Source organism: Phyllostomus discolor, chromosome 12 (genome assembly GCF_004126475.2).
Source record: "Phyllostomus discolor isolate MPI-MPIP mPhyDis1 chromosome 12, mPhyDis1.pri.v3, whole genome shotgun sequence".
In the NCBI taxonomy this organism is placed as follows: domain Eukaryota; kingdom Metazoa; phylum Chordata; class Mammalia; order Chiroptera; family Phyllostomidae; genus Phyllostomus; species Phyllostomus discolor.
In genome coordinates, this window is record NC_040914.2 from 60,062,954 (window position 1) to 60,087,508 (window position 24,555).

General features: G+C 56.9%; 5 protein-coding genes across 11 annotated transcripts in view; 3 read left to right on the top strand and 2 right to left on the bottom strand.

Annotated features, from left to right (window-relative positions):
• Positions 1 to 4,209, top strand: part of C12H16orf70 (chromosome 12 C16orf70 homolog) — a 25,056-nt gene extending 20,847 nt beyond the window's left edge. The window contains exons 12-17 of one of the 2 annotated variants that reach the window (XM_028501720.2): positions 138 to 220; positions 565 to 608; positions 1,095 to 1,138; positions 1,289 to 1,347; positions 1,911 to 1,983; positions 2,985 to 4,209. In XM_028501720.2, coding sequence (XP_028357521.1) covers positions 138 to 220; positions 565 to 608; positions 1,095 to 1,138; positions 1,289 to 1,347; positions 1,911 to 1,983; positions 2,985 to 3,077 — 396 coding nt within the window. In that variant the 3' untranslated portion in view covers positions 3,078 to 4,209. Of the gene's footprint in view, positions 1 to 137; positions 221 to 564; positions 609 to 1,094; positions 1,139 to 1,288; positions 1,348 to 1,910; positions 1,984 to 2,700 lie in introns of both variants that reach the window. The other variant, XM_028501721.2, reaches the window with a different exon arrangement.
• B3GNT9 (UDP-GlcNAc:betaGal beta-1,3-N-acetylglucosaminyltransferase 9) lies at positions 3,759 to 8,557 on the bottom strand. 2 transcript variants are annotated; one of them, XM_036011981.1, is made up of 2 exons: positions 6,586 to 8,557; positions 3,759 to 6,262 (listed from the first exon to the last, which is right to left on the bottom strand). In XM_036011981.1, exon 2 carries the CDS (start codon positions 6,234 to 6,236, stop codon positions 5,022 to 5,024), a length of 1,215 nt encoding a protein of 404 aa, XP_035867874.1. In that variant the 5' UTR covers positions 6,237 to 6,262; positions 6,586 to 8,557; the 3' UTR covers positions 3,759 to 5,021. The 2 variants fall into 2 exon arrangements, with proteins under 2 accessions (XP_035867874.1, XP_035867873.1); XM_036011980.1 differs by having other exon boundaries at positions 6,618 to 8,556.
• A 593-nt stretch (positions 8,558 to 9,150) lies between these two features.
• Positions 9,151 to 15,425, bottom strand: TRADD (TNFRSF1A associated via death domain). 4 transcript variants are annotated; one of them, XM_036011985.1, is made up of 6 exons: positions 15,218 to 15,425; positions 14,790 to 15,114; positions 11,441 to 11,599; positions 10,329 to 10,603; positions 10,051 to 10,246; positions 9,151 to 9,940 (listed from the first exon to the last, which is right to left on the bottom strand). In XM_036011985.1, the coding sequence occupies exons 3-6, from the start codon at positions 11,589 to 11,591 to the stop codon at positions 9,630 to 9,632; spliced, it is 933 nt and encodes a 310-aa protein (XP_035867878.1). In that variant the 5' UTR covers positions 11,592 to 11,599; positions 14,790 to 15,114; positions 15,218 to 15,425; the 3' UTR covers positions 9,151 to 9,629. The 4 variants fall into 4 exon arrangements, with proteins under 4 accessions (XP_035867878.1, XP_035867880.1, XP_035867877.1 ...); XM_036011987.1 differs by lacking the exons at positions 14,790 to 15,114; positions 15,218 to 15,425 and adding an exon at positions 10,999 to 11,116 and having other exon boundaries at positions 11,441 to 11,575; XM_036011984.1 differs by lacking the exons at positions 14,790 to 15,114; positions 15,218 to 15,425 and adding an exon at positions 14,587 to 14,716 and having other exon boundaries at positions 9,155 to 9,940.
• FBXL8 (F-box and leucine rich repeat protein 8) lies at positions 14,714 to 18,499 on the top strand. Of its 2 annotated transcripts, XM_028501994.2 has the most exons (4): positions 14,714 to 14,805; positions 16,421 to 16,616; positions 17,190 to 18,201; positions 18,357 to 18,499. In XM_028501994.2, exons 2-3 carry the CDS (start codon positions 16,465 to 16,467, stop codon positions 18,160 to 18,162), a joined length of 1,125 nt encoding a protein of 374 aa, XP_028357795.1. In that variant the 5' UTR covers positions 14,714 to 14,805; positions 16,421 to 16,464; the 3' UTR covers positions 18,163 to 18,201; positions 18,357 to 18,499. The 2 variants fall into 2 exon arrangements, with proteins under 2 accessions (XP_028357795.1, XP_035867875.1); XM_036011982.1 differs by having other exon boundaries at positions 17,190 to 18,499.
• On the top strand, positions 18,382 to 24,047 carry HSF4 (heat shock transcription factor 4). The gene is made up of 14 exons (XM_028501971.2): positions 18,382 to 18,468; positions 18,777 to 19,231; positions 19,845 to 19,953; positions 20,032 to 20,159; positions 20,258 to 20,382; positions 20,633 to 20,708; positions 20,847 to 20,911; positions 21,399 to 21,501; positions 21,982 to 22,109; positions 22,235 to 22,462; positions 22,991 to 23,096; positions 23,188 to 23,253; positions 23,385 to 23,454; positions 23,743 to 24,047. Exons 2-14 carry the CDS (start codon positions 19,109 to 19,111, stop codon positions 23,892 to 23,894), a joined length of 1,479 nt encoding a protein of 492 aa, XP_028357772.1. The 5' UTR covers positions 18,382 to 18,468; positions 18,777 to 19,108; the 3' UTR covers positions 23,895 to 24,047.
• Positions 24,048 to 24,555: the final 508 nt, after the last annotated feature.

The window sequence follows — 24,555 nt, forward strand, 5'->3', positions numbered from 1 at the left end:
TGTTGCTTGGAGAAAGCTCTTGCCTACAGGCATCCCTATTGTGGAATGGGTGTCTCTGAGTTGGACATGCCCTTGGAAAGACCCCTGTCCTGTCTCAGTAACTTTCCCTACTTGGCCATTCTTGTTTTCTCTCTTAGGACATCCTCTTTGATGCAAATACTCACAAAGTAAAGAAGTTTGTCCTTCACACCAATTACCCTGGGCATTATAATTTTAACATGTGAGTATACCTGTACCTGCCCCTCTGAGAAATGAACTTTTGACTAAAAATCCCCAGGAAAGAGAGCTTATAGCTGTAGAGTTCACCAATTTATTTACACCTGAATCCTTGCTGTTTCATGGGAAGTGAACATTTACTTAAGTGTTTGCTCCCTTCCTAGCATATGTCTAATACCTTCCATCTCTCAATCTGTACTCATTCTACAAATATGGAAATGGATTCAGAGAGCTTGGTGAACTGGTGTGCTTGATTCTGTTTCTCCTGGGATGCAAGGTTGAGATGTGGGGGTGGCTAGGCTTCCCTGGGGGGCCCAGCCTTTACTAAACCTGCCTTCTCTTTCTTAGTTATCATCGTTGTGAGTTCAAGATCCCACTAGCCATAAAGAAAGGTGAGTAGTGAGTATCCTTAGAGTAAGAAAAGGCTTTTGGGTCAGTCACTTGTGATGAGAAGAGACAAGTGATCCAAGTAGAGAGGATGGTAGTCAGTGGGTTTGTGGAGTCTTGCCCACTTGCTTCTGTATAGTCTCAGCTTCTCTGGACTGAGCTTCTTGTTCTAGGAGGCTGCATTGTTCTTTGTAGTCTCGTCGAAGCCTTCCAGGTCTTTTCCTGTGACCATAGATTGCTTGTCTCTTAAAGGGAGAGTTTCAGGTAATGGTCCAGGTACTTCCAGCCCAGCCTTGTGACTGTTGTCCACTGATGGTGGTTGTAGTTCATACCTGACTGACCTCCCTTTACCCTCCATTTACTCTCATCCATTTTAGGAACTCTAAAACAGTCTATCTTCCCTCCGTACTCCAGCCCCAGTACAAAGGGTGGCCAGGTCTGGATTCTTCCTAGCGCTGGGCCAGGTACCAACCACTCTGTTTTCTTTTCAGAAAATGCAGATGGTCAGACAGAAACATGCACAACCTATAGCAAGGTGAGCTCCTATTTTCCTATCTGACATAGCCTGAAAATGAGGTGGGCGTGAGCCTGCCAGCAGTCTGGGGACCATGTCCTCTGGACCAGCCATTGGTCACAGGTGTGGTCAGGCCCTGCTGACCCCCTGCCACCTCCATCCCTCTTGCAGTGGGACAACATCCAGGAGCTCCTGGGTCACCCTGTGGAGAAGCCTGTTGTCCTACACAGGTGAGTGTGGGAGGTTGCTGGCTCAGACCATCCTGTTAGAAGTCCCAGGGAAGCTTAGCGGTGGATATTGCTTAGAAATGATAGATACACACATACTTTCTGCCCCCACCCTGTGCATTAGTACTAGGCCTGTTATTCTCCGTGTTTACCTGTACTAGAGAGATTGCCTGCTGGAGATAGCTTCCCACCTACCTCCAGGTCTGAGGGCCTTTTCACCCCTAGTTATTCAGAAAGGGAGGCTGACTATTGTGGGTCCTTTTTTTCCCATCAAAGCTGCTACCTGCTCATAGCCCAGTACTCAACACTTGGTTGCCATGCTGCCTGCAGCTCTCTCCCTCCTGATTTGTCACAACCCAATCCAATTTCATAGTAACTTTCTGTGCCCTATTGGGCTGTGTAGGATTCAGAGCTGAGTGAGGTCTGTTGCTGTCTCTAGGACCTCAAGGGCCTTTGTAGAACTTAAGTATCACTTCCCCAATAGCCGCCATCCCAAAGGGCCCGGTTTCCTGGCCTGGCCTTGACCTCTTGTCTGCCCACTCTAATTCTGGCTTCCCTGGCCTCAGGTCCTCTTCCCCAAACAACACCAACCCCTTTGGCTCCACATTCTGCTTTGGTCTTCAGCGGATGATCTTTGAGGTAAGCCCTGGGGATTGGGGCTGGTGTTCATGGCAGGGACAGAAAAGTCATTGAGAGAGATCAGGGAGGACCTAATGGCCCTGCTGGGCAGAGTAATCCTCCAATAACTATCTGCTGAGAACCTAGCCTACCCAATTTAACAGTGAAGGTTCAGAATTATATTGAGGAAAATACAGACTAAAGCAGTAGTCTGTATTCATTAAGATGAGAGGTCATGGGGATCCCACGCTTATATCTAAAAACAGTAGAGCAAGGAAGGGAACCACAGGGCAGTGGCGCTCATCCCAGGGGGTTGGGCGACCTTGGAATGCCATGTAAATGAATGTGCTCTGGGTGAGTTGCTGTAGAGGCTCTGTTGGCGTGGGGGAAAAATGGGCCGCCCCTGTTTTCCCTTCTGGATGCCATAACCTTCATCAGGCCCCTAAAGAGTTCCAGAAGAACTGGACAAATGGGTGTGGTGAAGTGTATGTATCCCATGAGGCACAGGCAGACACTGGGGCAGAGGTGACCCCTCGAGTGAGATAAGGGATGTTGAGCGGCTGGCCTAGTCCTGTGTGCAGTTGTGTTGTACACGCAACCTACGTGCCCGTGTTCAGGATCTTCTTTGGGTCCTTCTCTGCAGTCACAGCCCCAGTGCTGATCCCACTGGTGGTTTTTGTGGGTCTGGTTGCTTGCTCTGCTCTGCCCCTTTGACCTGCTGTCCTCTTCTCACACCAGGTTATGCAGAATAACCACATTGCCTCGGTGACCCTGTATGGCCCCCCCAGGCCTGGTGCCCATCTGAAAACAGCAGAGCTCCCCTAGGGACATCACCACCCATGCCCCTCTCCCCTGTGGAACTGTGCATCGCATCCTCCTCAGCGGGCCTTCATGTACCACCTGTGGGTTTTCTTGGACACCTTGCCAGTGTTGAAGGGCTGTTGTGATGTTCTGAGATGGGGCTCAGGCTGGGTGCTCTGCCATGGGGTGAGAGACCCAGGTATTCTTCTGTCCGTCCTCAGCCTGCTGGTGCCAACAGGGGACACAGACTGCAAAGAGAAGCACAAACTCTGAGCCTTGATACCTGGAGCCAGGAGCTTTCGAGTAACACGTAAGGAGGCAGGGATCTGTCTCTCCTGTCCCATACACGTTGGAAAACTTGGGACTCTCTGTGGTTGACACAGGCACCCAGGATGAGGACAAGGTCCTGCCTTTGGCCCAACATTGCCACATGATCCTTAAGGCAAGCAGGTAGCATGTTCATAGTACTTGGTTGCGACTTTTGCACTACATCCACTTTAGTTACTTGATGAGCTGGCTGTGGCCAAGGTGGCCCACCTGCCCTTCCTCGTTCCTTTCTTGCACGCGCTCCCTGCCAGGCCCAGCAGGCACACCCAGCTGGTTGAAACATAGCTTTCTACCATCCAGGTACATGCCCAGGCCTGGTTCCCACCCTTCTTGAAGCCAGTTTTCAAGGTTGCCTGTGCCCTGCTCTGCCCCAGTCTGGCTGGCAGGGCTGCATGTTTCCATCCTATTTGCCTCTTTTATTTAATGCCAAAGTTTTAGCCAAAGACATCTTCTTTTTGTTGTGTTTCAGCATTCTGTTCTGCACTGTGGGCTGGCTCCCCTGTCCCAACCATGGGCAGTGTCCCTTGGCTGGGCCCGTTCATGGCTCAATGCCTCTGGGGACTCAAGGAGGGCTGGGCTACTCAGTCTCTTCATGGGTCTTGCTAAGGAAAGTAGCATATGTGCTTTAAAAAATATTAACCTTTTGAAAAGAATTGAGAAAAGAAATGTATAATTTTATCCCATTTTTAATATTTTGGTCTAGCAACTTGTGATACATAGATGACAATTTTGTGAGTTTTTCAAATGTGTGTACAGACTTTTGTAAATATGACTCTTTTGTAATTAACTCATGTACAGCCTCATCCTGTATAGTTTAACGATGAATGTGCAGGGGACCTGCCCCAGGCTCCTATGTGATTCCTGGGCCTACAGCCAGGCTTGTGTGGCGCTTTCATTGATTTGTGACTGACTGGTGTCTTCCCATTTGGACTGTGGCCTGGCCAGAGACACCCCCAACCCTACCCCCGCATATCCCACTATTGGGGCAGCCAGGACTGATCTCATCCTCCTGAAACGGGGGAATCTTCCTCATGTCCTGCCCACACCTCTCCTCCAATAAAGACCTATGCCCTCAGCAGCAGCTCACCATGTGCTGTTGCTGGGACGTTTGTACTAAAATAAGCGTATGGACATTGATTGTTTTAAAAAATACAGGAAAATGTATAGTGGAGTCGTCTCAGGAGAAGAGGTTCCTTGGCTCCTCTGAAGGGGCAATAGAGCCTCCAGTAGGAGATTGTCATAGTTGTGTGGGCATACATCCTTGTGCCCAGGGTAGCTGGAAGTGGAGAAAGACGTTAGGTAGGACCATGCACTTGGTCATCCCTGTATGCCTGGGTCCCTGGTGTTGCAGCCAAACCAGGGCCCAAGAAGGGGTGGCCCCTCAAAAGGAGATCTGAAGATCTTGACAAGGCTGAAAATCCAATTTGGAGGGATAGGTGGGAAGCAAAATGCCTACTTTCAGACTGAGTTTTAACAGCATGTCTGCTAGTCCCATGAACACTGAAGGTCTCTCCCCGTGGGGTCTAGCCATGAGAAAGACCTCCATGCCTGCATCAACCATGGGACAGCAAACCTAGGAATGCAGTCAGATTCCATGAGCCCCTGCCAATCCTTCCCCCCATCTACTTGGTACTAAGAGGACTGGACTTGTCCCCCTGTGTGACAAAGAGCTGGGTGTTCACCTCAGCCCTGGCTATTTCAGAGGGTTATCATTAGATCAGCTCCCAGTAGGGAGACAGTAGCCAAGCTCATTCTTCATTCCCTGGGACCCTGAGGAAGCACATACCTGACACTCAAGGCTGGTTCCTGAATTCTTCTGCCCCTTTTGGGGGAAGAGCCACAAACAACGCAATAATCCACCTGGGGAACCCTCTCAAACTCACACTACACCTTGGAACTGAATGAAGGGAGCTTGGGGCATTGACAGGTTACTAGCGACTCCACTGGAAGGAGCTAGCGGCAGCAGGCCATGGATGCGCACAGGCTGGCCCACGTGGGCTGTGCAACAAGTGCCACATTAACCAGATGTCAGTGGCCGATAGTCCGTGCACTACAACCAGCTCACGGTAAAAGCAGGGATCGAAGGTGCGCAGGTGTGGCGCTGCGGAAGGCTGGGGTATGCCAAAGGTGCGGAAAGCAGGGTGAGGCTCAGGCGTGAGCCGCAGGCGCTGCAGACACATGCCCAGAAAGACGTCGTCTATGGGGAAGAGCTCAACCTGTGCGCAGGCGCCAGCCAAGCGGCGCAGTGTGGCCCCAGAAAACACGAAGCCGCCGCCACCGGCGTAGGCTGGGTAGGCGGGCAGGCCATACACAGCTTCAGGAATGTAGTACTTGCTGGCTCGTAACCGGATGGGCCGAGCCTGTACAATCACGTCACCCGCAAGCAGGTCCTGTGCCGGATCTCGCGCTGCCAAAAAGTCCAGCAGGTTTTCCACGTGCACGAACACATCGGCGTCACCCTTAAAAACGAAGCGCGCGTCTGGGCAGTAGGCTGAGGCCCAGGCCAGAAAGTGGATCTCCTTGAGCGTTAGGTTGAAGAAAGTGTCTTCGAAGGCCCAGAGCAGAATGTCCGCGTAGGCGCGACTCTCAGCACGCAGTAGAGTGTGCCAGTGAGTTTGCGTGCCTGCCCCCTCCGCTTCTGCTTGGTCTGAGCCTGTGCCCCTGGGCAAGCCCAGCAAGAACACACGGCGTACGAGCGCCCCCTGCACGCGCCCTTCAGCTCCCCATGTCTGGCGCACAGCTTGGCGTCGCTCAAAGTCCGCCGCCACTGATTTGACTGCAATGAGCAGGTCGGGTCCCGAGCCAAATACGCCATCGCGTCGGCACTTGTGTGGCTGGTTAATGAGCAGGGGGAAGTGTCGCTGATCCTTAGCACGTAGGTATCGACCAAAGTCAAAGGGTCCCGGGGGCGTGGGCTTGGGCGGCTCCGGTGTATCCTCTTCATAGGCCTGCAGGGCTGGGCCCGCATCAGGTCCCTGGAATACACGGAGCCGGGGGCTGGGCCCCGGCGCTGCCCGGCCTTGAGCTCGTGGTGCACTAGTTGTAGGGGCTGTGCTATCACGCTGTGCATAGAGCAAGAGGCCGAGGGCGGCGCCCAGGAGCAGCGTGATCCACGCGTCCCCTCGTAGGCGCAATCTCCGCCTCATGTTTGCGTGTCCGGCGCCTGCGCCCCCTGCGGAGAGACTCTGTCAGGCCTCTGGGCTCCGCCCTCCATGAAGGTAGGGGGCAGGAGACCACCCGCTGGGGGTCTCCAACTATCGGTGGTTCTTTCCCCTCCGGTGTCCTACTCAGGGGTCTCTGTCACCCCTCCCCCCATCGGGATGAGTACGATGAAAGGGCAAGAAGTCTTCTAAGTTGCCAACGCCCACCCCCTCAGCTTTGGCCCAGGACTGTGTTCCAAGGCTGCGGCAGGGAGATGCCAAGCCTCAACCCCACTCCCCGCCCGCCTTCCCAGCGCTGATCCGGGCCGAAAACCTTCTACTCCTCTCTACCCACCACCTCGATCCTAGGGTTCCCAACACTCACACGATTAGCCCTTGGGAGCGGCGCGGCCCCGGACGCCAGGACCTCCGGGGCTTAGCGCAGGGTCCCAAGGGCGGCCATGGACCGGCCTGGGCCAAATGCAGCGTTGGCAGGAAGGGGGACTGGGGCCGCTGCCACGTGACCCTCCAGCTGTGCGCGCCCGGACAGCTGGAGCTCAGCTCCACCCCTGCGCCGTGTGCTGTCTCCGAATGGGAACTAATCTCTGAGAGGGATCCTAACGGGCAACTCTTTCTAGGAATACCTGGAGAGGTGGGTTCTGGTCTCAAACTCTCCAAATCCCCTTTTCTAGGAGCCGGAAAAAGTAGCCTCTGTTAATTGCACCAACACCCCCTCCTCCCACCCCAACTCCTACCGCATTCTCTGGAATGGGGCAGGGCCTGAGCTGGCAGGAGATGGATGGGGGCGGAGGGCAGTCTGGTCCCAAATCACTGGGCCCAGTTCCTAGTCATCAACCTGGCCATTATCCTAGTGCATTTTTGGAAGTGTCTTTCATTAGCTCAGGAGGAACCCTGGGTCCACTAGTCAGGGCCCATGTACTGCCCCTGGGACACATGGCAGCATCCGTACTCCTAGTTCTGCCACGACCCCTAGCAGACACACACGTGCCAACAAGCAGCTCATTTTATTCCCGTGACAACCCTAACAGCAGTTCTTATTGTTCATGCCCAGATGGGGCCACTGCCCCTCAGGGAGCTAAGTGACTTGCCCAGGATCATACAAGCACAAGCTGAGAGCACTGCCCCAGATCTTTTGGAATTCAATCCGGGATTCTTTCCTCTGTTGTCTCTTGCTGCTCTCCCCATCCATCCACTGGAACACAGGATGGGGCCAGCCCTGTGTTTTCTCACCTGCTAATTTCATAGGTGAGCACTTCAGTCTGTCTCTCCAGAGGCAGTTCTGAGTCCCCTGGTCCCCAGCGCCCCAGGCCAGCATAGCCTCCTGCAGGTAGAAATAACCAAGCCTGGGTGACTACGGGCCAGACTGGGGAACTCCTGAAGTAGACCAGTGAGCAAAGGGTTTGTTCCGGGACCCAGGTGGGCAGAGAGGAACTGTGGAGACCGAGGGCCAGTCTTTGCCTCGCTCTGCTGCCAACTCCCTCTTCCTGGAACCCAGAGCCTCCTGGTTTCAGCCCATGCGGTGGAGCCTGGAGTAGACACCACCCCCACCCATCCTGCCCCAGAGTTTGAGGACAGGCTGTGGGAACTGGCACTGCTACCCAATGCCATCTTCTTTCCAATGGCTATGCCTGCGCCTCCTGACAACTTCCCACCAATGTTAGCCCTCCTGCCTCCTGAGCCTCACTCTCCTGTTCACAGACCCCTCCGGAGTCTGCTATTCTGGTTTTCTGTACTGCCTTACCTCCCACTCCTCCTTTGGTCTGGCTTCCGGCTGTACCCGCTATGTCCCAGAAATACCCTCCACCTAGTAGCCTTCTACCTGAGTCCAGCAAATACTCCTCGGCCTTGACCAATCTGCAGTCTCTGTCACTGCAGGTGGGCATTCCCCGGGCTTCCAAATCTGGTGGTCCTCCTTCCTCTTTGGTCTGCTCCTTTTCCAATTAGTGTCCTTCAGGACTTCACCCTGGGCCACCCGACCCACTCCACCTGCCCACTTGTGAATCTTTAGCTTTGACCCTCTGCTGAACTCAAAACTATAGACCCAGCTGTCTTCAGACTCTCCCTGGATGCTCTACGGGAACATCATGCCCAACTCGTTCCGGACAGAGGGAGCGCTTGACCTCCTCCAGGCCAGCATCTCAGCAGGAAGTCTCGCCTTTCATCCAACTGGCAAAAGGCAGAAACTCTGGGGCTCTCTCTCACCTAACTCCTTATCCAGTGTCACCAGGCCTGTTATCCTTGGTCTGAAAGAGCCCTTGGTGTTCAGCCCTTTCCTTCATCTCTTCGGCACCTGCCCAAGCCTGGGCCTCAGTCCTCTCTCTCTCTCCCCCTTTGCATCCTCACCAGCCCCCCACCCCAGCCTCCATTCCTGAAACCCTTTAAAGGCTTCTCACTGGTCTCAGGATAAAATTCAAATTCTGTAAAGTGGCTTACCAGACCCCATGCTGTCTTCCTCCCCTACTCACCAACTGGTCTCTGCAAATCCACCCACCCCCACACCCAGCCACTCAAACTTTCTATTCTTCTAATATCCCTTCCCCTCACCTCCCTCAAGACTTCACCTGAGACTGGCTATGCCCAGGACACTGCTCTTTTCTCAGCCCCACCACCACCATCCTCCCTTGTTCACACTCATATCTCTCCCTAGAAGCCTAACCCCTAACGTGGGCTAGGTCCCTCCTTAGTGCTCCCATAATTCCTTGTATTTTTCACATCAAGAAACAGGTAACATGCTCTGGCAGGTAGTTCAGTTATTAGAGCATCATCCCCATACAACAAAGTTGCAGATTCAAACCCTAGGCAGGGTACATGCAAGAATCAATCAATGCATCAATAAATGGAACAACAAATTGATGTTTCTCTTTCTTCCTCCCCCCTCTCTAAAATCAATAAATAAAAATAAAGAAAGAGGTAATGTTTTATTGCTGTTGCTTAATATTCGGAGTCCCACATTGAGTGTGAACTGGGAGCAGGCAGGATTTGTTTATCTTGCTCATCACAGTATTTGCAGTCCCAGGATGAAACCTAAAATACAGGAGGTGCCTGCTGAGTGTTCCATGAGAGAAGAGGTAAGGGCTGGCTGGAAGCCCCTCTTCCGGGGTGGGTGAGGTGAGGCCGACCTCTGCAGGTCACCCCCATGTTCTGTCTCTATGGTAGTTTCTGGGGCAGGATCCCCAGTGACACTTCAGCAGGCATGGTGGGTGCTTGTCTGACTCCTTGAGAAAACAGTCAACTCTGCCCAGCAGCTCGACTAAGTAGGGTTGTAAGTCCTGTGGGTGGACAGGTCAGCAATAGCAGCAGAAGGGATCTTAGGGTCATCCAGGTGCTCCAAACTCTGGCTGGGCAACTGGCTGACTACCCTTTTGTCTGGTACCCAGCCTAGGCCAGGCTGCCATCTGGATTGGTCAGGCCAAGCAAGTCCTCTGCCAGGCTGGTGAGCTCGTTCTCCTCCAGCGCCTCCACCAGGCGCTGCAGTGTGGCTCGGCGGCCCTCAGCCTGAATGAAACGTCGGAGCAGCTGGAAGGCCTGCTCATACAGCCCCTCGCGCTCATATTCATAGGCCAGGGAGTCCAGGACAGGGTCCCGTAGTGCACGACAGCTTCGCTGCAGGGAGCGTCCAACCTTGCGCCATTTGAGGCCCACTGAACGTGCAAAAGTCTGTTGGTCCTGCAGGCTTAATGGTCGGTTCACTGCAATGGAGTGGGAAGCAGAGTGAGCTGGGGGGGAGGAGCAGACCAGTACCCTTCCATTCCCGCCAATTTCCCGGAACACTGCCTTTGCATCTCCAAGCACGCCTCACCTATGGGCTGACCCTGGAACAGAAAAGTCTGGCTAGATGGCGGTGGTGGCGGCTTATCCACCGATGGAGAGGAAGCCAGGGACTGCAAAGAGACTGGAGCTACCTCCACGTTGCCACCTTGGCCTCCAGAGCCGCACGTCAGATTCTGGAGCGCATCCTCCAACTCAGCAAGTTCCTCATCCCGGAGCCTGTCAGGCTAGGGAGGAGAGTACAGTGTCAGTGGGGGGCTTAGCCTCAAAACCCTGCCCTACCCGTCACTGGCCCCAGCCCTACCGCACCTTCTGGGCAAAGATGCAACTCAAACAACGCTCCTCATCTGTCATCAAGGCGTCCAGCAGCTCTCCGCCGGCGCGTAGCTCCAGTTGCAAAGGCAAGGAGCGCAGAGTCAGCGCCCCAGCCAAGCAGCCCTCCAGCGTGGTGCGCAGCGCCCCCTCGCGGTAGGCTTGGAGGAAGCGGGCGCAGGGCTGGCGTCCGCAGAATCGCAGCTGCACAATCAGCTGCTGGTCGCTGCGGTGGATCTTGAGCATCTGCAACACCTCTGGGCTCCCGCTCTCTGCGGGGGCAGGCAGTCAGGCGCCTGGCGGTCGCCATGCCAGGCCGTCCTCCAAGCCGTTAGAGGAGGGGTGAAGCCTGCGGTCAGTCTCCCTCCCTACTCCCAGACCTAGGGGCGCGCGTGGTAACCCCAGAGCTCCCAACCGGAAAACGAAACTGGGATACCAGAATGAAGACCAGGACTTATCACGGGGAGGGGGTGACATCCCAGCCCCATCCTTGGAGCCCCAAATTAAGGTAGGCAAAAGGGACATGGAAAGAGGATTTGCAGCGAATACCCTGGGCAGCCAAGCTATTTGGGTAGGCGGCCAGCCGGGCAAGAAAGGGTCAGGAGGTCTCAGATCTTCAGCCTCCACCAAGTGGGGCTCCCGCTGCCCCTGAAGCAGAGGGGCTCACTGGTCCGGGGCCAGAGTGGGATCCCCCAAATGGCTTCAATCCCCTGTCACCTTTGCCCTGACATGGGAAAGGGGCACCTGGGAGGTAGTTTCTGGGAGGGGGTCTTGGACAAAGAATGCTGCAGTGAGAGAGGAAAAGAGAAGAGAGATGTGTGATTAGTAGAAGAAAGCAGTGAGCTGGCTGGACTGGGGAGTAGGGGCCATCAAGCAGGGGGATATTAGTGCACACATAGGTAGATCGTACACAGGCAGGAGGGCACATGAGTAATAAAGAAGACAGCCTAAGCAACCCGTCCACCTCCTTTCCTTCCCATCAAATCCTTTCGGTAACACAGTGGTTAAGCACATGTCCACAGAGCTGAAGAGGGGGTGGTCTCAGCCCTTGGTCCCACCCACAAAAGGCCCAGGCCACCCCTTTCTCTCCAAGTGACCCAACCACATACCTGCCAATACAGTCCGCAGAGCCCTGTACACTGCCACCTTCTGCTGGGGGTGACTGTAGACATCTGATAGGACCACCTTGTCCAGCGAGGACTCCACAAACAGGTATGCGCTGCCCACCCACTCCTGGAGCCCATTTGTCCCAGCTGCCATCTTGTGTCCTGGAAGTGCAGACAGACATCCAGATCAACCCCAACCCAGCCCTGGAGACAACTGTCCAGTGTCACGTGGCCCAGCTGTCCTCACCCAGTTGGCACACTTGTGAGGGGAAGTTCATCATCCCACAGGCAGCCCCATGTGTGTCTGGCTCTGCACAGCGCAGCCCAGCTCAGCCCAGCTCAGCCCAAACTTACAGTGAGGGCTCTCCCTCCACTGTCATCTCAGAGAAAGAGCCCAGGGTCACAGTGGCAAGAGAGGAGAGGCACTGTCCTGTGGTGAAGGCAGAGAAGTCATGTCCCCCTCCTCAGGCCAAGTCGTCTGTCTTACCAAAGCAGACAGAAGACATCGTCTTCCTGGACGATGCACATACCCCACAGCCAAACGAACACACCTGCCACATACCCACATCCTGGTATGCCCTTAGCTTACACTTGAACCCTCAGGATCCCTTAGGACCACAGTTCCCCTGTCCCACCCCAACAGTTTTCTCATTTGCATTCCTACTAGACATTCTGACTTCACTTCAAAGGATACCTGGAGTTGGTGCCTGCCCAGATTCTTTTCCCTGATCTTGACTGATCTGGGAGGCCTTCTTCTCTCTTCCCTCTTCTCAGTCCATGTGCCTGTTGGGAGGGTTAGCCCCACTCCCTAGCTCCAGGTGTGGGCATGTGAAACAGGTCTGGCCAATCTGCATATTCCATTCACCTTTCTAAAATGATTAGTTCAGAGTTGGGGAGATTCAAGTTGGAACAAGCAACCTACAACTTTGGCTGAACCAGCAGGGAAGAGGCACTGGTTTCCCTTCCCTTGGGGCGGAGCTGGAAGGAAGGGGAGGTCTCCTTCCTTTGCCACAGCTTGGGAAGAGAGCCTGACTGAGACGGAAACGGACACAGAAGGAAACAGCCCAGACACAGGGAGGCTCACTCCTAACCAGCTATGTCCCTTGCTCTAGCTGCCCACTGGACTTTTCAGTTATGTGAGCTAAATCATGCCCTTTTGATTCAGTTCTAAATTTAAATTCCTTTTTGATGTATTTCTAAAGTATAAATACTTGGAGCTGGGCTCTTGTCTTCTGTAACTCAAATTGTTCTAGTACGGATTCCTTCCCAGTTCAGAGAGAACCAGGGCCCCTTGGTTCTAGTATCTCCTCCATCCACTAAGAAAATCCTAGCTCTAGACCCGGGGGGAGGGGGGGGAATTCCCAGCCAGGGAGCCCCTGTGCTGATCTTCAGTTCAGTGGCCTACCAGTTACTGCTCCAGGAGGCCTGCCTCTGTCTCCCCACCTCACCTCAGGCAACATCCCACACTTAGCCTAGAAAAATGGTTTCAAGACCCCGCCTGCCACCCCATCAGCCATACTTCTTTATTCTCTCTTCTCTGGCATTTATATATGGTGGGCTAGGAGCAGTGCTGAGCCCCAGTGGTGAGCACCCTGGATAGACTCATTGCTCAGGGCAGACAGATGGGGTGGCCCCCAGTTGGCATCCATTTATTTACATGAAGGACAAGGAACCTCAGAAGATGGATGCTGGGAGGAGCCAGGACGAGCCAGGACCACAGCGATGGACACTGTTGGGGAGGCTGCGTTTCAGATCTGCCCCAGACCTTAACCAAAGAGTCAAGGCAGGGACAGTAACTGGGCAGGGGCCATGCAGCGTCGCCCAGACCTGGCAAGAAAAAAATGCTGGGTGATGGTCCTACCCTGGGTCTGAGGACAGGGGACAAGCCCTTTGAGCCTCCCTCCCCTGCACCGATATCCTGTTGGTAGAAAACATATTAATACTTGTGTATTTACCCAAAACAATGGTCTGTGGGGGTGGGAGATTTAGAGGATTTTAATTTTCATTGTATTTAGCAATATTCTACTTCATGTAAAATAGATACATTTCCTTTGTGTTAAAAAGGCGAAATCTTTTTTTAGAAAGCAAAAAATTGAAATAAAGAAACAAAAACGGGGTGAGACCCTGTAGACGACAAAGGAGGCCAGGTAGGAAGACAAGTGGGGAGCCCTGGGGAGCGGTCGGGGGGCGGGGGGGCGGATAGGAGAGTGTAAAACCCTGCCCTGGAAACACACGTTGTTTCATGTATTCTTAGTCCCCTGACTTGGGGGTGCTGACCCGATGGATGGATGTGGTTCTGCCCCAAAGAGTGGATGCGGGTGGTGGGGCAGGACAGAGCCACAGTCTGCCCAGCAGGCCTTCCAGGAGGGCACTGGAAACCTGGGGGGGGGGGGGCGGGGGGCGTTCCATAACAGTAACTAGGACTGGACAAATGGGGGAAGTCAAACAGGCCTGCCAGGGCCCTTGGCTGCCATGTTCGCTTGGGAACTCCTTCCTACGCTCCCCGCACAGAAGCCCCTCCTCGGGAAGCCCCGCGCCTCACCCTCTTGGAGTCCGCCTCTCTTTGGGCCAGGCCAGGCTGGGTCCTGGAAACGTTTAGCTGGGCTAAGACTGAGGACACGTGGGTACCAACTCAAGAAAATACGCCCCTGCCACCAGGGGCCAGAGCCCCGTTAACACACCCTAACAGTCCCGAGGCAGCCCCACCTCCTGCAGGGTGGGCGGCGGCGGCCCGCGGACGCGCCCCCTTGAGGACTGAAATCCTGGGACTCCCAGAGCCCAGGCAAGGGCGCCGGGTACTCAGCTGCGCCGCTTCAGAGCTCTGGAGGGGAGCTCCCAAGCCTCTGGCAGGCCCACCCCCACGCAGGGATTTCGCTCGCGCCACTGCCAAAGGCCGGCAAGAGGTCTCTGCTTACCAGCCTCGCCCTCTCACCTGCGGCCTCTCCAAAGTCCCTAGCTGGGGCAATATACCTGCGGGGACCAAGGTCCACACCCTCTTTCCCGCCTCGCACGGAAACAGCCCCTTAGGCCGCGGCTACCACTTGGCCTGGGCAGCCGCAGATGACAACGGCGCCGCGCCCACGCTCCTGAACCAGCGTCCGCCTCTGTTCCTGCCAGTGCCGGGACGCCCACCCACCCTCTGCACTAACCTGGCCGCCTCGGCCCGGCCCGGATTCCCGAGCCCGCCCGGCTCCGCTGGATTCGCGCCGCTTCCGGGTGTGCGCGGAGCCCCGGGGCGGCTCCCCAGCCCGCGCCGCCCCGTCCGCCCGGCGTCCCGCCCCCGGGGCTTCCCGCGGCTCCATCCAGACCACTGTCCTCCACGGCGAGCCCTCAGCCTCTGGGCAAAGCCCACCTGGTCCGCTGAGCAGGTAAGACACTGAGGTTAGACGACAGGGAAAACTGCCCGCGGCAAGGGGCTGCGGGGACTTGCGCTCATAAGGCCTCAGGACTTCGGGTGAGAGCTGCCCCGCTTTCTCCAGCGGGAAACGGACGGATCAACATGGAGACGTTTCCTGGGGACCAGAATTTTCCGGTGTCTTCGGGGGGATTGAGCTCAATGACGTCTAATCTCTGCTACTCCCTGACACTCGGGACGCAGTGAGGGTGGGTCCCAGGTTCAACCCTGACCCAGAGGGTACAGGATCTTCCAGGATACACATCCGACAGTTAAAGTCAGCCTGGAAAAATGTGGGAAAATAGAAAACCAGCAAGTGGTGTGAAACGTGTACGAAACCCCTCAAACACTTTAAAGTAAAATTGGCAACTTAAAAGAGGACGTACACTTTCCAACAAAGCCTGCAGAGGAAAGTCCGCTCTCCGGCGGGGATCTGCGGAATCCCGGCTGACTCTAAACCAGCCAATGGGAGCCCGGGTAGCAGGGGTCAAGATCGGAACTTGAACCCAGAGACTCTCGGGCCTCAGAACCTCAAGCTTTTCTCGCACCGGTGTTTCATTGGAAGTACTCAGGGCGTCTTCCCTCGAGAGGTGGAGGAAAGGAAGGAACCTCGGCTCTCAGAAGGATTCAGCGGTGCCCCACCCGCTCCCCCGCTTCCTGATTGGCTTATGGTCCCTGCCAATGAGAAGTCTGTTCTAATGCTCCAGCCTTATTAACCCTATTGTCACTCCAGTGACAGGCCGGGCTAGTCGAGTTTCTCAACTTGGGGCCTGTGGAGTCGACCGGCGCTTGCTGAAATTCGTATTCCTGGGGCCCTTCTCTTTCCTCAGAGCTTGATTTAGTAGGTGGGGCCGCGGGTTCTGTACTGGGGATAAGTGTCCGAGTGATTCTAAGGGTTCTTGCAGTCTGAGAAGCCCTCACTTCAGTGGCCTTCCAGCGGGGGCTGGGGCCCATCCTTCCCTAGGACTCAGGGTGGACGCAGGGAGGGAAGCAGTTCAGTTACCCCTGGAAGACTAATCTGTGTGTCTCTGAGTGTGTGTACACCGAACGGAGGCAAGGGGAAGTGAGGCCAGCTCTCTGAGCTGGAAGGGAGGACCTGGTCGTTGGAGTCAGGGCCTGTGCAGCCAGCTGTGCTCCGACTTCCCTAGGAAAGACCTTAGTAACTAGGGGAAAAAGCCGATAGTGCTGCCCAAAATCAGAGTATTGGGCTTTACCAACTTCTGGCATAGGTCGTGATTGCGTTCCTTCTAATGCTGCATAAAATGGTGATTTTTATGCAACAAATGATAACAGACTGTAAAGCAGAATCAGAAATCGCTGCGGCACCCAGGGCCAACTTCATGGATCTCAGACCTGTGTAGTAGCACAGGGTCCCACGCTTGGTTTAATAACTTGGTTAAATGCTCTGCTGCCACTGACTTGAAATTCCTAACAATGTTTTGAACAAAGGGTTCAGCGTTTTCATTTTTCACTGGGCCCCATAAATTATGTAGCAGCTCCTGGGCCACAGGCATTTCCATACATAGGCTCTGGTGTTCCCCTAAACACTCTGGCCTTCCTGAACCCAGGGATGTCCCTTTCTCTCCAAGCCAGAGCTTCTGGTAACAGTGGAGCCCCCACCCCATGCCAGCCAATGGCTCATCCTGGAGAGCAACTGCCGGAGGAGGTGCTGGCACTCATCTTCCGCCACCTGCCCCTGAGGGACCGTGCTGCTGCTGCCAGGGTATGCAGAGCCTGGGCTGCTGCTGCCACCTGCAGTGCTGTGTGGCATGACACAATCGTCAGGTAAGCCCCTTCCTCCTCTTCTTCCTCCTGCTGCCTTCCAGTGGAGTCGGAGGTTGGGGAGATTCAAGTGAGTCTCCCCATTGAAAATCATAATCATTACTAACATTTTTGACTGCCTACTATGTATGTACCAACCATTGTTCTAAGTGCCTTGCATATATTAATAGGCAGTATTACTGTCTCCACTGCACAGATAGGAAATTGAGGCAGAGAGAGTTCATCACTCTTCAAATCACTCGGCTAGGGAGTGGCAAAGGCAGAATGTTAACCTGGCCATGCCCGTTTCCTAAGAGACCTCTGAGAAAGCCCAGCTCCTAAAATCCTGGTCCCTCCTTGCCAGGGTTTCAACTTGCAGCAGGCACACCTGAAGTCCTCTAAAGGGATAGGGTGGGAGTTCCCACTAGCTTAGAGGCTAGCTTGGGGTTACCAGATGTGGTTGGAACTGGGAGGTGTGTGGGTAGGGAGCAGAAAGTGGGGGTGGCTGCTGGAAACCCGGCTGAGGGATGGGTAGAGGCTTCTCTTCTGCTAAAGAGGACACAGCCGATGCCTTTTCTCCACCTCTCTGACCCCAAGTTGCGACTGTGAGGGAGAAGGCATGCTGCCACCGTATCTGTCCTCTTGCCTGGACTACGTTCACAACCTGTGGCTGGAATTTGAGCCGTCGAGGGAGCGGAGCCGCCGGCTGGCCACGCAGCTGCTGACCGCACTGGCGGGCCGTACTCCGGGGCTTCGAGGCCTGCATTTGGAGTGCCGCGGAGAGAAGCCACTCTTCGATGCAGGGCGAGATGTCCTGGACGCTGTGCACGCCATCTGCCGGGCCGCTCCAGCGCTGCGTCATCTTGACCTGCGGCGCTTGCCCTTCACTCTTGACGATGCACTGGTGCTGCAGGTGGCACGCGGCTGCCCCGAGCTCCGCAGCCTTTTCCTGAACAACAGTACTCTGGTGGGCAGCGTGGGGCCGGGCTCCGTGCTCGAGCTACTGGAGGCCTGCCCGCGCCTGTGCACCCTCGGCCTGCACCTAGCCAGCCTGTCACACCCCGCCCTCGATGTACTGGCGGCACCACACCGTGCACCTTTGGAGCTCCTGGCTTTGCGGTGCGCCTGCCCAGAGGACGCACGCGCCCCGCCTCTGCCCAACGAAGCATGGGCCTCGTTGCGCCACCGCCACCCTGGACTGATTGTGGAAGTGGAATTAGAGCCAGCACTCTCTGATGAGAGCGTGACTCGTGTCTTGCAGCCTGCAATGCCAGTGGCTGCGCTGTCTCTCTGCCTCTCTGGAGACACCGTAGGTCCCGTGCGCTTTGCAGCGCTACACTACGCGGCAACCTTGTGTGTGCTCGAGGTGCGCGCCGCCGCCTCTGCGGAGCTAGACGCTGCTCTGGAGTTGCTCGCGGCCCGCTGCTCTGGCCTTCGGGAAGTGCACTGCTTCTGCGTGGTGCGACCCTCCGTCTTGCACGCCTTCCGTGCGCACTGCCCGCGCCTGCGCAGCTACACGCTCAAGCTAAAGCGGGAGCCACATCCCTGGAGGCCCACGCTTGTGGAGTGAAGGGGCAAGCCCTCTCCCGCCCCTGCCTGCCCTCAGCAGGTGTGTGGCCTCTGAGATGCTACGTGCGTTTGGCCCAGCGTGCCCCAACTGCTAACCTGGTCCTTCAGGACTCTGTGGCTTCTTGTGCCTCTTGGGGATAGCGAGAGGGTGGGGGGCATTGCCCTGAGTCCACTTGATGCTCTCAACTTCTGCAGACTCCGGATGTCTCTTGATACCCTCCTCCAAACTCCCTCCTCTGTGAATGCTGTGCTAGCTCCCGAGGCCCCGGCCTGGGGTGGGAGAAGAGGGCACGGGCGCAGGCCAGGGGTGAGTGTAAAATAAATCCTGCAGTATCTCAGCGTCCAGTGAAAGACCAGGTCGGCTCTGAAGGGGGGTGGCAGGGATCCTAGAAGTCCGGAAGAGCCATCCAGACAGGAGTGGGAGAGATCCAGACCGCAAAGTCCCTTGCGCTGATGCAGCTGCGGGAGCCAGGGGCGGGGCACTCCAGGTCCTGGGAATGACCACGCCCCAGGGTTCGGTGGGAGCGTGTGCGCTTCTCCTCCTCCCTCCCTCCACCGCTCCTCTCTGGCCGTTTTGGCCCAAGCTTCATTGTGTCCGTGGCCATAGCCTCCTAGGATTTTCCCAGCCCACCCCAGGCTGCGCACAGGCTATTTCTCCCAAAGAACAATGGGAGAAACAGCGAGCCTGAGAAGGGTGAAACTCGAACTGTGGTATCCCTCTACCCCGCACCCCTGTACACATGTCCTATCCAAGCCTGCCCTTTCTGTTTGCTGCAGCTGTGGCGCGGCCTGAGCCCCGCCCCGCCCCGCGGGTTTGCACATGGCCCCCACCTGACCCAGTGCAGAGAGGCGGAGTAGGGTGAGGCGGGCGGCAAACACAGCGCTTTCTGTGGCTTTGACAAGCCCCCCGCGGCCCGGGCCAAGCGGTCAGCCTCCGAGACTGCACTATGCAGGAAGCGCCAGCCACACTGCCCGCAGAGCCGGGCCCCAGCCCCGTGCCTGCCTTCCTCGGCAAGCTATGGGCGCTGGTGGGCGACCCGAGCACCGACCACCTGATCCGCTGGAGCCCGGTGAGGGCTGGGGCCCCTCGACTTCCCCAGTGGTACCCAGCATCCCTCCACGTCACTGAACACCCACTTCCGCCCAACCCCCGCCTGGGACGGGCCGTGGGTCCCTCAGTTCAGAGGCCCGGGGTGGTTCATTTTGGAGGGGGTGTGCGCAATGGAGATGAGGCGACTTCGTTGGGGCCAAGGGAAGAGCAGGAGCCTTCTGGAGAACTAGAGCCGGAAGGATGTTTTGTGGTGATGTAGTTCCCACGCCACCCCATCAGGCCGTTCAGAAAACAGAGGCCAGAAAAGAAGGGCTGGGTCTGGTCCTAGCTCCGGGTCACATCACGGGTCTGGAGCCTGTCCCAGGCTCCAGGCCTGGCCTTTGCATCTCTTTTCTGAGGACAGAGAGGGAGTCCGGGTCGGGCTGGAGGAGGGATTCATTGCGATCCCCCAGGGCTAGACCTCAGAATTGCTTCTAGCCTGGCCTCCTCCCATGTCCCCGTGAGCGACAGGCTGGGTCCCTGGAGTGACTGGGCGTGTGAGTGTGCGTGCCAGAGCACGGACCAGGCCGTGGGCTGACGGTGTCGTCCGGTCTCCGCCCGCACGGTGGGTGGGAGGGCTGTGTTCTCGGCAGAGCGGGACCAGTTTCCTCGTAAGTGACCAGAGCCGCTTCGCCAAGGAAGTGCTGCCCCAATACTTCAAGCACAGCAACATGGCGAGCTTTGTTCGGCAACTCAATATGTGTGAGTCCCTAAGGCGGGAGGTGGGTGACTTGGTGCTTGGGGATGGGGCGATTCACGGCTCCACGCCCCACTCCCTAGATGGTTTTCGGAAGGTGGTGAGCATCGAACAGGGCGGCTTACTCAGGCCCGAGCGTGACCACGTCGAGTTCCAGCACCCGAGCTTCTTGCGTGGCCGCGAGCAACTACTGGAGCGCGTGCGGCGCAAGGTGGGGCGGATTGCAGGAACCAGCAAACTCAGGTGCGGGTTTGGGGACGGCTGACCATGTTTTATGTGACTCAGACCAGACGGTGCCTCCCACGGCAGGTGCCTGCGCTGCGCTGCGACGATGGCCGCTGGCGCCCGGAGGACCTGGGCCGGCTTCTGGGCGAGGTGCAGGCTTTGCGGGGAGCGCAGGAGAGCACGGAGGAGCGGCTGCGCGAGCTCAGGCAGTGCGGGAGTGGCGAGGGCGGGGCGGGGAGGCGGAGGAGGGTAGAGAAGGGACGAGAGGACACTGTGGTTCTGGTCAGCTCCTTCCTCTCTCGTGCCTTGGCGCCCTGGTCCAGACAAAACGCGCCAGGGCGTGGGGCTTTGTGGATGGATGATCATCCGGGTGGTCGCAGGTTGGGGTCTGCCATTCAGTGGAGAGTGGCGACTGGGCAACTCGCAGATGCCTCAGCACCCTCCCACACCTTCCCGCAGGCAAAATGAGATCCTGTGGAGAGAGGTGGTGACGCTGCGGCAGAGCCACGGACAGCAGCACCGCGTCATTGGCAAGGTGTTCCTCTCCCCGACGCCACTTCCCTCTCCCACTGCCGAACACCCCCCTCTGCCCAGTCCTCTAGCCCATCTGGAACTGCCTGGGAAGCATGGGGGAAGGTCCAACGGATGACTTAACCCTTCGCTTCCTCTTCAGCTGATCCAGTGTCTCTTTGGGCCGCATCAGACTGGGTCCAGCAGTGCGGGAGCTAAGAGAAAGCTGTGAGTGAGAAAGCTAGGACACTCACCTGCCCCTCCCCCACCCAGCATCATCCCTACCTGAGGCCTGGTACAGGCACCCATTCATCAGGGATCCTCATCAGCCCCATGGCTATCTCCCCAGAAGCCCCCTTGACTTTCCCTCTCTTCCCCCAACTTCACCACCAAAATCTCCACTCTTCAGTCCCTCAGTTCCAGGGCCTTATCCCCAAATTCCTACCCCAGCAGCCTCTCCCCCCTCACCCCAAAGCATCCCAACATCAGAGGGCCTGGGGCTCAAGCCATGCTCCCTCGCCCTCCTCTCCACCCACAAAGGGCCCCCATCTCCGGGGGGAGCCCTTTCTGCCTTCAACATGTGACTGATGCCCCGGCAACAGGCCTCAGCTCTGCTGACTCCGCGGCTGGGGCCTGGGAGGGAGGTGGTGCAGCCTGAGGGCCACAGGAGATGAGTTTGCCTGGCCCGCGTCTGTGGCCCCGCCCCTCTGCACAGGTCCCTGATGCTGGACGAGGGGCGCTCCTGCCCATCCCCGGCCACACTGGGTGCCTGCCCCCTCTCTGGCGCCCTCTTGCAGGACCCCTACTTTATCCAGTCGGTAAGTTTTGCTTCTCCTCCCTTCCCTAGGGCACGGCTGGGCTTATGGAAAGCCTATTTCTTTTCCCCATTCCTGCCCCCCCCCCCCCCAAAAAAAAGAGGAGATGGGCCCTGGCTGGTGTGGCTTAGTGGTTGAGCACTGGCCTGTGAATCAAAGGGTCACTGGTTTGATTCCCAGTCAGGGCACATGCCTGGGTTGTGGGCAGGGTCCCTGGGGGGGGGGGGGGGGCGTGTGAGAGGCAACCACACATTGATGTTTCTCTCTTTATCCCTCCTTTTCCCTCTCTCTAAAAATAAGTAATATTTTTTAAGAGGAGATGGAAGGCAGCCTTTCCCCCCACTCCCCCCACACACATCAGACCATGCTGCCCCACATGGGCTACAAAACTTCCCCCCTAGACTTGGTCCATGTGGGCACTGGTTGGGTTCTGGCTCACTCTGCAGCTGAGGTGAAGGGTTGGGCCTAATCTTCTATTTCTAGCCCCTCCCAGAGACCACCTTGGGCGTCAGCAGTCCTCACAGGGCCAGGGGCCCCATCATCTCTGACATCCCAGAAGACTCGCCGTCCCCTGAAGGGCCCAGGCTTTCTCCCTGCACTGGTGACAGGAGGTAAGAGGGGCAGGCAGGCGCTGTCCTCTGGGGAGTCTGTCGGGGAGAGCCTGGCGTCCCAGAGGGCTGTGGGGGTACGGGACAGGTCAGTGTCGGGGTCTGGTTGAAGCTTTTCTCTGGCACAGGGAGAAGGGCCTGGCATTGCTCAAGGAAGAGCCGGCCAGCCCCGGGGGGGAAGGCCAGGCCAGGCTGGCCCTGGCCCCAAACGAGTGTGACTTCTGCGTGACAGCCCCCCCACTGCTGCCTGTGGCTGTGGTGCAGGCCATCCTGGAAGGGAAAGGGAGCTTCAGCCCCGAGGGGCCCAGGAATGCCCAACAGCCTGAACCAAGGGGTCCCAGGGAGGTACCCAACAGGTGAGCAGAGAGCCCATTCTTGACTGTGATCCACTTTGGCAGTTAGACCAGCACCAACTAGGCCCCAAAACTTGCCTGCCCCTTGGTGGGGAGGGGGATGTTGGGTACTATGATATGACCTGATTTCTCAGAGTTGCTCTAAGGAGGGCCAGCATCAGAGGCCCCGGAGAGTGGAAACGTCTCTGTGGCCAGGCTCAGAAATCTGCATTTTAAACAAGTCCAGTGGGGTGGTTGTAAAGATTGTAAACTACACAACAGTTTAAGAGCCACTGGCATGGACAACTGCAGAGGGAGGGGGCCCAGCTCTACAACTCCAACCTCAGGCCAGAGGCAGGCGGCAGAGGCACTCTCATTAGCCCCTGTGTGTGTGTGTGTGTGTGTGTGTGTGTTGGGAGGTGGGGGGGATCCTCTCCTAGCATTTTCTAGATATTGTCAGATTCATTCGGGTCCTGATGCATCCGGGCTCCTTGGGAACCTGACTGGGGCGGGGAGAGTTGCTGCAGGCCAACAGCAGCCCTTTGTGCACAGGGGGCCTCTGGGCCCAGAGAAGGAGGGGCAGTGCCCAGAGAGTCTCCAGCCTCCGATGCTACTTCGGGCCCCACCTGAAAGTGTGGAGCCTGCAGGACCCCTGGATGTGAGTAAACCTTCTGCAGGGCATGGGGCTTGATGGGGTCCGGCTGTCTGTGCAGCCTGGGAAAGGCACCATTGACCCGGAGTTCCTCCAGGTGCTGGGCCCCAGCCTCCAAGGGCAGGAATGGACCCTGATGGACTTGGACATGGAGCTGTCCCTGGTAAAATGGGAGTGGGGAGGGCAGGGGGTTAGGGGGTGCTGGGACAAGCCCTTTGGTCCATGGTTGTTCTCTTTCAGCCAAAGCCCCAGCAGCTCCCTTCCCCAGCTTCTCCATGGGGTTCTCCCATGCAGATGCAGCCCTTGGTTCCACAGAAGAGTGACACTGAGCTGGCAGTCAAGGGGTTAAATTCTCCAGGCCCAGGTAAATGGTCAGGTCACAGTGACTCAGGACCTGGGGGAAGGCCCTGTTTGGCCAGAGCGACCCGGATTAGGGGGCCTGGGCAGCTTGTGTGTTGGGGGACATCCCTTGAATTCAGGCTGCCCTGCAATGAGCTGCTGAAGCCACCCTGCCCTTCACAACTGGGTCAGAGTGGGAAGGTTGAGAATGGATGTTCCATCCTAGCTGGTTAGAAGGCAAGGAGGGTGGGCTCTTTTTCCCTGAAGAAAGTGGGCTGTTTCTCCCCGCTGAGCACAACTCCACTCCTCCTAGGGAAGGCCTCGACCCTTGGGGCCCCACTCCTGCTGGACGTCCAAGCAGCTTTGGGAGGCCCAGCTCTCAGCCTGCCTGGAGCTTTAACCATTTACAGCACTCCTGAGAGCCGGGCCTCCTCGCTGGGCCCGGGGGCTGACTCCGCCCCCTGACCCCTCTCCAGTCCAAAGCCGGCCTGGCTGAGGGCTGGCCTGCAGCCTCACGCCCTTCTCTGCCTCCTAGCGCCCCCTGGCGGAGGCTGAGAGAAGACCCTGCTACCCCTTTCCACTACCAAGTTATGCACATAAACCGCATTTTTTCCTGTGTCTGGTCTCTTTTCTCTACCGACCGAAGAGCACAGAAGTCACGGGGGAGAAGGGGCGATTTTGCATTCCTAGAAGCGTTCAGGTCCTAGGGCTTTAATGGGGAACCCCTGGAGAGTGGAATGCTTGAGGAGCCTGATCCTAGTTCTGCTGCTTAGGCCCGGATCCTCCCGCGGGATCCAGGGCTGGTGCCTGGCCATGGCACCCTCCCGGAAGTGGGGGCTTTGGGGGGTCACCCAGCTCAGCAATGGATCCTCTCTGTGGTCCTGGGTAAGCTGGTCCCCTTCTCTGAGCCTTATCAATGGCAGATAAAGAGGGGTCGACGAGAAGATAGGAGTAAAGCGCCTGGAAATTGCCAGGCCCAGAGTGGGCATCGGGTACTTGAGCCCGCGGACCACGCCGCCTCCTGGCTGACTCACATTCCTCGTTGGAGTTGGGAGGGATAGCGGACTACAAGGACGAGCCCAGGCAAGGCGCGGCCTCGGCTGTCGGCCTTCCCGGGTGAGAAACA